Source organism: Alnus glutinosa, chromosome 7, assembly GCF_958979055.1.
Source record: "Alnus glutinosa chromosome 7, dhAlnGlut1.1, whole genome shotgun sequence".
In the NCBI taxonomy this organism is placed as follows: Eukaryota; Viridiplantae; Streptophyta; class Magnoliopsida; order Fagales; family Betulaceae; genus Alnus; species Alnus glutinosa.
This window is the reverse complement of record NC_084892.1, coordinates 26,532,443-26,542,448: the sequence shown is the minus strand read 5'-3', so window position 1 is coordinate 26,542,448 and position 10,006 is coordinate 26,532,443. Positions and strand designations below refer to the sequence as shown.

The 10,006-nt window shown below is 39.9% G+C and overlaps 2 protein-coding genes across 3 annotated transcripts; one reads left to right on the top strand and one right to left on the bottom strand.

The window, feature by feature from the left end:
* Positions 1-1,105: 1,105 nt before the first annotated feature.
* Positions 1,106-3,247, bottom strand: LOC133873388 (uncharacterized). The gene is made up of 8 exons (XM_062311100.1): positions 3,103-3,247; positions 2,860-3,036; positions 2,568-2,802; positions 2,349-2,445; positions 2,029-2,240; positions 1,693-1,839; positions 1,472-1,632; positions 1,106-1,203 (listed from the first exon to the last, which is right to left on the bottom strand). The coding sequence occupies exons 1-8, from the start codon at positions 3,245-3,247 to the stop codon at positions 1,106-1,108; spliced, it is 1,272 nt and encodes a 423-aa protein (XP_062167084.1).
* A 3,713-nt stretch (positions 3,248-6,960) lies between these two features.
* On the top strand, positions 6,961-9,402 carry LOC133872304 (7-deoxyloganetic acid glucosyltransferase-like). 2 transcript variants are annotated; one of them, XM_062309784.1, is made up of 2 exons: positions 6,961-7,619; positions 8,318-9,402. In XM_062309784.1, the coding sequence occupies exons 1-2, from the start codon at positions 7,127-7,129 to the stop codon at positions 9,238-9,240; spliced, it is 1,416 nt and encodes a 471-aa protein (XP_062165768.1). In that variant the 5' UTR covers positions 6,961-7,126; the 3' UTR covers positions 9,241-9,402. The 2 variants fall into 2 exon arrangements, with proteins under 2 accessions (XP_062165768.1, XP_062165767.1); XM_062309783.1 differs by having other exon boundaries at positions 6,964-7,625.
* Positions 9,403-10,006: the final 604 nt, after the last annotated feature.

Here is a 10,006-nt window from a genome sequence, read left to right as displayed (position 1 = left end):
TATGATTTTTTTTTTTTTTTTTGTAAACTATTTTAATACTTTTCAGTGTTTCGGTGCTATTTTTTTTTTGGATGAATAAATGCTTTTATAAAGCTCAAACATAACCTGTCTACAAACGCTCCAGAAAAACTGGAAACAAGCTACTAACTAGAGTAGCAACAAAACAACCAGCCATAGCCAACTACAAAAGACATAAAAGGCTACAACACCTACAAAGCAACAGCACAACAAAACAACCAACATAACCGAAGCTGAGGTGAAAATGGTTCTACTGAAGACATTATCAACCAAACAAACACTTGCTAGCTTCAACATCTGCTAATCATCTTCTGAATATCCCGCCTCAACCAGAAAAGGTAAAGAACGAGAACAGCAGACCCCAACAATCAAAGGTCAGAGAACAAAATCCTCACCCAGTTCCTCACCCAGAAAGCACCTGCTGCAATCTCCAAACCTCAACTAAATGAGGATATCGATAAAGTATCTTAGTAGAACAACGGGCTATAAGTCTTAAACGCACGTCATTTTTCACCTGGAGCACTATAGAATCTTCTGAGCTTAAAGTATTACCCTGAAGTAGATTATTAAGGTGCCTCCATAGGTGATAAACCGAAGCTCCAAAACAAAGTTTACAAATAATGGCAATCAAGCTTCTACCTCTCAAATGAGAATTACACTAATTGACAAGAGAGTCCCACTCAATAGGCGGATCCTGAATCAAACAATCCTCCATAACCCTCCTCCAAGTGCGCCTACTAAAGCTGCAGCTGAAAAACAAATGCTCTCGGCTCTCTTGACAAGCAAAACAAAACAAGCACAAAGTAGAACCCAAATAGCCCCAATAGCACATCCTCTCCTTAGTTACAAGTGCATTTCTGAACACCAACCAAAGGAAGAATGCATGTTTAGGAATTGCCCAAGAGAACCAAACAAATTGATGCCAGCTAACTTCAAGATGTTTATTTCTCAGCAACTCCCAAGTCTGTGCACTAGAATACTTGCCAGAAGAAGATTTCCAAATCGGTAGATCAACACCACCAATAAGAATCTCATGTAATCTGCTCTGTATTAAGACCAGATGCTTAGATCTGGCATTAGGCCAGAATCATTCTCCATCCCTGATAATGGAAGATACTCGAGGTCCTATGTTTCTGCCAGCATCATAAATGACACGATAGCCAAACTTGTCAAAAAGGCAGCCATCTGGATGCCAAGAATCATGCCATAAAATTTTTTTGCTGCCATCCCCCACTTTAAAACTCAGAAATTGTTTAGCAACATTCCTAAGTTTTAAAAGTTTCTTCCAACTCCATGAACCATTTTGAGGAATAGATACTTGCCAGAAACTATTCCCTTTCAATAGATTTTTTTCAACCCAAGCCACCCATAAGGATCCGGACCTAACAAACAAAGTCCAAATGTGATGAAGCATGCAAGCTTGATTCCAAATATCCAATTTTTTTTTTTATACCGAGGCCACCTTCCTTCTTAGGAGTACAAATCTTATCCCATGCCACCTTAGCATTAGCTCTAGAATCCTTCCCACTCCAAAGAAATCTGTTAAGCTTTTGCTCAATTAGCTTAACCACTTTCTTAGGAAGGATAAAGACTCTAGACCAGAAAACATGGAAGCTACATAAGATAGAAGAGATCAACTGCAACCGCCCTGCAAATAATAGATTTTTCACTAACCAGGAATTAATCCTAGTAGTAATCTTATTCACCAGACTATCACAATCCACAGCCGACAATCTCTTAGTTATCAGTGGCACTCCAAGGTAAAGAACATGGAGAGTTCCCTCACTCATTTGTAAGAGGTTTAGGACATCCTGCTTACTCCTGTCCGTCAAACCAGCACAAAAAACAAGACTCCTGTCAGGGTTAGTTTTCAAATCCGGGAGACCCTCAAATTCAGCAAGAACTCATTTTATAGCATGAATAGAATCCATCTTAGCAGCTGAAAAGATCAATAGATCATCAGCAAAACATAGATGTGTAAGTTGAAGAGAGTAACATCTCGGATGAAACCCAAACTGAGGATCTGCAGTAGCCTCTTCCAAAAGAAGGGAAAGAACTTCCATGGTTATGACAAACAAATAGGGAGACATGGGATCACCATGCCTCAACCCTTTTTGGCTAGGAAAATAACCAACCAATGAACCATTTAAAGCCACAGAATAACTCGGGCTGGATATACACTCCTGGATCCATCCAATGAACTTCCTTGGAGCTCCAGAACACTTCAGATAGTGAAGAATAAATCTCTAATTAACTGAATCATAAGCCTTCATAAGATCAACCTTAATTGTGCATCTCGGACGCCCCTTCTCTCTATGATAATTGCAGACTAACTCTTGAGCTAACAGGATATTCTCTGCAATACTTCTCCCGGGAATGAATGCACCTTGGTTAGGACCCACAATATCATCCAGCCCTTTAAGAAGCCTATTTGCAATAATTTTAGTTATGCACTTATACACTATATTGCAGCAAGATATAGGCCTAAAATCCCCCATGACCGAGGGGTTTGATCTCTTAGGAACAAGAGTGATAATTGTGGCATTAACCTCTCTAAGGAGCTTACCATAAGAGAAAAAAAATCAAGAATAGCTTCAATCACATCCTCACCAACAATCGGCCAAGCTCTCTGAAAGAATCCAGCAGAGAAGCCATCTGGTCCAGGAGCTTTGTTTTTGTTCAAAGAAAACACCACCTTTCGTATCTCTTCTTTAGTAACATCAGCAGCCATACCTCCAACACAAGCCGAAGAAAACTTCCTTGTAATCAACTTAGTGATTCTGTCTGCCTTTTCACTAGAAAAATCATGATTAGTACTCCCAAGGAGCTTCTAATAATAACCAACAGCCATAGCTTTGATTTGCTCCCAATCTTCCACTCTATTGCCTTCATCATCTTTTAAGACTTTCACAAGATTGGCAGAATTCCTCAGCTTAACAGACTTATGGAAGAAAGGAGTATTTCCATTTCCAAGATTGAGCCAATTATTCCTAGCCTTTTGCTTTAAAAAATTCTCCTCTGCATGTGTAAGAGAAATATAAGCATGAAGGCATTCATTCTCATTCTTAAGACAATCCTCCTCACCATGGGAAGCAATGAAAGCGGATTGAGCCAGATCAAGTTCATTTTTAGCCTTATTTACTTTCTTCCTCAAGCCTCCAAATATCTCCAAGTTTTTCACTTTGAGAATCTTCTTGACAGCCTTCAATTTGGAATAAAGCTTGAACATCGAGTAACCTTCCACCGAATGTTTCCAACCATCTTCAACCCATTGAAGAAAGAGTTTGTGATCCGCCCAAAAATTAAAGAATTTAAACGGCTTAGGACCAAAGCTAACATACTTCTCAACCTCAATCAAAGCAGGGGAGTGATTAGAGATTCCAGCCTCCAAAAAATCTACTGAGGTATTACCAAATTTCTGAATCTACTCAATGTTAGCTAATACTCAATCTAGCTTTTTAGAAATAAAAGCCGGGCCACTTTGTTTATTGGACCAGGTATGAAGACAGCCACAGTAAGCCAAATCATCAAACTCAATTTTGTTAATACAGTCATCAAACTCAATATCATAGCAAGATAAACCTCCCCCACCCCAGTTTTCTTTATGGCTCCGGATTGCATTGAAATCTCCTACTAAAAGCCAGGGGAATGAGTTCAACCCTCTCTTCAAGAATTCTAACCTTCTCCAAAGAGATTATTTTAACTGTAAATTGAAATTTCCTACAAATTGGTTTGTAAAAAAATTAATATAACCTACTTATTAAATTGACAAGTGTTCTTTAAATATGTGAGAAGCATATACTTTTTTATTAATGCTATTAAAAAAAACATGTGAGAAACACATGTTATTAAAATAACATGTACTTCTCACAGATTAAGAAACACATTAATTTTATACATAAATTGTATAAAATTTCTTACAAATCAATTTATAAGAAATTTCGTCCCCACATAGTCTATGGAGAGAAATGTTGCTATGGTCTCTATCAAGTTAGCAACGCAATTCACGTGTGAGAGTGATATTTGAGATTACCGACAAGTGTCCTAAACCAAGTGGGCTTCAATTAGCTACCGTTCTTAGATGGCTGTACTGGGCTCGGGTTGGGTGATATTTTACCAGCCTCTCGTGCAATATCATCCAATCAGTTCGCCTTTGGAAGATCAAAGATGGATCAGGCTATTCAGCAACAGCAAGCTCATGTACTGCTCTTCCCGTTCCCTGCACTAGGCCACATCAAACCCTTGCTGACCCTAGCAGAGCTCCTATGCCATGCTGGCCTCCACGTTACTTTCCTCAACACCGACCACAACCATCGCTGCCTCACCCACCTACAACGGCTCTCTACTCACTTTTCCACCCTCCGCTTCGAGTCTATCTCCGATGGCCTGCCCATCGATCACCCCCGCGATGTACAGCTTATTGGAGACTTAATGTTCTCGGTCAAGTCCGTGACGAAGCCACGATTCCGGGATCTGCTGGCTGACTTAAGCACAAAGTCCGAGCGTCCGGTCACTTGTGTAATAGCCGATGGAATTATATCTTTCGCAATTGACATTGCTAAGGAATTGGGCATTCAAGCAATGACCTTTTGGGCCTTCAGTCCTTGCTGCTTGTGGTCTTTTCTCTGCCTGCCGGAGCTGATTGAGGAAGGCCAACTTCCCGTTGGAGGTGAGGGTAAGTGTGTATCTCTTACTGGATTGAACAATGGGTCTTGATGCAAAGAGAGCATCATGGGTTTTGATCACCTCTTTGGCAGTTGGCGCACTCAGCAAATGGAGCCGCAACAAAACCGAAACTGAACCAAGTGAAACACCAAAACAGGAGAAAACAGAGTAATAGAATTCATCCTAAAAAAAAACAGAGTAATAGAAAACTAGAGATATACCGTGGCGCCCCACTTATCCGTTTTCTCATCATCAATGCAAGGCGTTTTGAGATAGAAATGATATGAGAAATTTAGAGATTTTATTGCGAAAAACTATTTTATCCAAGTCTTGATTGTGAATAATCCATTTTCTCATCTTCACGACGTTTTGTGAATAATCCATTTTCTCATCTTCATGACGTTCTGTGAATTCATTGTGAATAATCCAGCTACACAGGGCGTTTTTTTTTTTTAAAATAGAAGTTCTTTTGATTACAAATGACCAAAGGCCATTAGAAGTACATGAGCATAGAAGGCTAATACAATGTTCGTAGGCCATCACAGTGACTAGAGATGAAGAATCTCCACCCACTAAATCGAAAAAATCTTGACTTAAAGCAGTTACCAACGGTAGACCCTAACAAAGATCAAGAATATATATACAAAAACTACAGCTACCCAAATAATAAATAAATATTACAAGGAGCAGACATTAAACCTCTCTTGACAATGAAGCACAACCTATCACAAATAAAGAGAAGTAAATCTAACATCCAAGCCATCAGACATATCCCCATAATGTTTGAAAATTACAAAGATAAATCGCAAAAAAACACAAGCAGAAAACACAACTTTGAAGCCGGCACAGAGAAGAAAACATCCTGGTGCTGGCGCATGACTCACACGCTCCTCCCATTTTCCAGTCGAACACCGGCCATTCCGAAAACACCAACAACCAGGCCGGAAAGGTGGAGCGTAGCCCTCACACACAGGCCCCCCTCTTAGCGCGTGCAAGCCACGCTCCGGGTGTGGAGGTCCGACAAGGCCGAAAGTTGAAGCGGTGGAGACGGATACTGACGGCGAGCAACTTTGAAGGGGACGTGTCGCAAGATTTCCGGCGTAACAACATAGATCTAGTTCGAAAGGTGGCAGGAAAAAACATGAACAGTCACTCCCCATGGACGTCTCAAACGAAATGCCTCTGCTAAAAGAAAACACAAAAACATATAAACAAGCTCCATAGCCCCAACAGCTAGGACGACAACAACCTCCACCAGATTTGACCGGGAGGACCAAAAGCTCTACAACCTAGAGGTTGGGAGAAAAATAATACCTACCACTGGGAACCAGTAGGGTGAACAAAAGCCACCTTAGCCCATAAGGACTAGGTGGAAGACCAGCGCCGAGAGGGGCGGCTAAAAGCCTCCCCTTTGGCGAATCAAAACACATAAATGTTCTCTCTCTCTAGAAGAATCTTAGACGTTCTCTCTGTGGAAGAAAGAGTTTCGTCTATTACATAAGGCGTTTTGAGAAAGTAGAAAACACAAAAAAAAGCAGCAAGAAACATAGAAACTCCCGAAGCACGTTTATAAGGATAGATGGCAATTATAGAGGCGGGATTGGTTTCGAGAAAATTTTGTCGAATTTCTATCATTTCTTTTATAAAAGATGACTTTTTTCTTTTTTTTAATTTTTAATTTTTAATTTTTAATTTTTAATTTTTAATTTTCAATTTTTTTTATTAGGTTTTTCAGTTTCACCTCTATATATATATATATATATATATATATATATAGCTAGATAGCACTTTGGACTGCTCCACCATAAAGTGGTAGTCAACAACTCAATGCAGACTTCGCCTAAGTAACTGGCTCCAAAAAAATAGCACTTAAAAAGTTTCGAACTCTTGTCCTATGAGAATAATATCGATCCGTAGGATAGAAATTTCTTATAAATTGGTTTGTAGGAAATTTCATACGAACCAAATTTAAGATTGACATGTATCCTTTGGCATGTGAGAATCACATGTTATTATAATAACATGTGCTTCTCACATGTTTTTTTAATAGCTTTAATAAAAAAATATGTAATTCTCACATGTTTAAAGGACACATCTCACTCTTTTAAGTAGATTGTGTAGAAAATTTTCTACAAATCAATTTGTAAAACATTTATATCCATATCCCTAAAAGCTGCGAGCCTCAACCACTGGGCCTGAGTTTTTATGAAGGAGGAAGTTGGTTGTTGAGAACTCCCATCGGAAGTAATTGAATGGACAGAGATAGAAATAATTGTGTGCTTCTTTCCTCCAGTAATGTCCATCAAGGATAGGCAACAACACGCATGAAACTAATTAAACGCGGTTTTGGTTTGTGCGAAAGCGAGAAAAAGGAGGAAAATTCGTAATTTTACCAGCCTCTCGTGCAATATCTTTCAATCAGTTCGCCTTAGGAAGATCAAAGATGGATCAGCAACAGCAAGCTCATATACTGCTCTTCCCGTTCCCTGCACTAGGCCACATCAAACCCTTGCTGAGCCTAGCAGAGCTCCTATGCCACGCTGGCCTCCACGTTACTTTCCTCAACACCGACCACAACCATCGCTGCCTCACCCACCTACAGCCACTCTCTACTCACTTTCCCACCCTCCGCTTTGAGTCCATCTCCGATGGCCTGCCCACCGATCACCCCCGCAATGTACAGCTTGTTGGAGACTTAATTTTCTCGGTCAAGTCCGTGACGAAGCCACGATTCCGGGATCTGCTGGCTGACTTAAGCACAAAGTCCGAGCATCCGGTCACTTGTGTAATAGCCGATGGAATTATGTCTTTCGCAATTGATATTGCAAAGGAATTGGGCGTTCGCGCAATGACTTTTTGGGCCTTCAGTCCTTGCGGCTTGTGGTCTTTTCTCTGCATGCCGAAGCTGATTGAGGAAGGCCAGCTTCCCGTTGGAGGTGAGGGTAAGTGTGTTAACTCTGATAAACGTTAGTTAACTATTGGATAGCATGATCCACGCGTAGTAAAGCAAATCAAATAATTAGTTTGAAAAAAATTGTATTAAAGTTATACAAAGTTTTTTTAAAAGTATTTTATCTCGATCCTTACAATATTGTAGTAGATTTTTTTTTATTTAAATAGTAATAAAAAATTATTGATGTGATATAAAAAATGAAAAATGTTAAAATGTTTTGAAGTTGATTGTTTTTAAGAAAGTAAAAATAAAAGAGGGGAATGAGAATTGTTTGTTGCCAAAATATTTATTTGTGTATATATATATATATATATAGAGAGAGAGAGAGAGAGAGAGGGAGAATTCACAAAATTATGGTTGTTTTGATTTTCTGTTTAACTTATATTATTGAGAATATTCCAATTTGTAAACAGCTATGATCTCGTAGAAGATGCGACAAAAATCAAAACTTCATGGTTGTCGTGTTGGTAAGGCTGAAGCAAGCAGCCGGCTCTTTGTTACTTCCCCTGCAGCTTCATGCCTTAACCTTTGATAAGAAGGATTTCAGAAAAGGCTAAAATAGGAAACATCAATTTTCAAAATCTAAGATAAATGCAGACCGTGCTTGGATGCCTAAGTATATATGTCTTCCACAATTTTCCACAAAAAAAAAAAATAATAATGTCTTTCACGAAACTGCAGGAGATGATATGGATCAGATGGTTAGAAGCGTGCCAGGTATGGAGAGCATTTTGCGACGCCGAGATCTACCCGACATTTGCAGACAACAAGTGGATGACCCACTCTTTCAATTCTTTGTCGAGGAGTTCAAGGCCATAACTCGAACTTCGGCGCTCATTCTCAACTCCTTTGACCAGCTTGAAGCTCTCACTCTCTCTCACATCGACCCTCTCTTTTCTAGAATTTACACAATTGGACCTCTCACTGCTCTTCTAACCTCTCGTATTGCACATGACGTCTCGCGATCTTTATCGTCCTTCAATAATTTATGCGAAGCAGACCGCAGTTGCATGACGTGGCTGGATTCACAACCGTTAAGATCCGTTGTTTACGTTAGCTTTGGGAGCACAGGGATGATGACACGTGGTCAGTTGTTTGAGTTTTGGCACGGTTTGATCAACAGTGGCAAGCCGTTTCTATGGGTTGTGCGACAAGATGGCATTGCAGGTGTCGAAGGAGAGCACGCGATCCCAGAGGAGCTACACGAGGGCACCAAGGACAGGGGCTTTTTAGTGGATTGGGCTCCACAAGAAGAAGTCTTGGCCCATCAGGCTGTGGGTGGGTTTTTGACCCACAATGGCTGGAACTCCACCCTAGAGGGCATTGTTGCTGGGGTCCCTATGCTTTGTTGGCCCACAATCGCGGACCAGCACATTAACAGTAGGTGGGTTAGTGAGGTATGGAGGATTGGCCTCGACATGAAGGACACGTGTGATAGATCGACGATTGAGATGATGATAAGAGCAATGATGGAGGAGAGAAGGGAGGAGATCACCAAGTCAATGGATCGGATTGCGAAATTGGCTTACGATTCTGCTAACCAGGGTGGATCTTCCTACCACAACTTGGACAAGCTTATTGAAGACATAAAAAAAAAAGTATAATATTGTAAACCTAATTAATTTGCTTAAGTTTTAAGGCATGTACGCAAGTAATGGTACTTGATCTTATATGTTTTTGTGTTGTTGTTGTTGTATTTATGTTTTTGGCATTTGATAACTTGAGGAATCAATTGCATGTAATAATAAGATCGATATGATTTTTTTTTTTTGTAAACTATTTTAATACTTTTCAATGTTTCGGTGCTATTTTTTTTTTTTGGATGAATAAATGCTTTTATAAAGCTCAAACACAACCTGCCTACAAACGCTATAGAAAAACTGGAAACAAGCTACTAACTAGAGTAGCAACAAAACAACCAGCCATAGCCAACTACAAAAGACATAAAAGGCTACAACACCTAAAAAGCAACAGCACAACAAAACAACCAAAATAACCGAAGCTGAGGTGAAAATGGTTATACAGAAGACAACATCAACCAAACAAACACCTGCTAGCTTCAACATCTGCTAATCATCTTCTGAATATCCCGCCTCAACCAGAAAAGCTAAAGAACGAGAACAGCAGACCCCAACAATCAAAGGTCAGAGAACAAAATCCTCACCTAGAAAGCACCTGCTGCAATCTCCAAACCTCAACTAAATGAGGATACCGATAAAGTATCTTAGTAGAACAACGGGCTATAAGTCTCAAATGCACGTCATTTTTCACCTGGAGCACTATAGAATCTTCCGAGCTTAAAGTATTACCATGAAATAGATTATTACGGTGCCTCCATAGGTGATAAACCGAAGCTCCAAAACAAAGTTT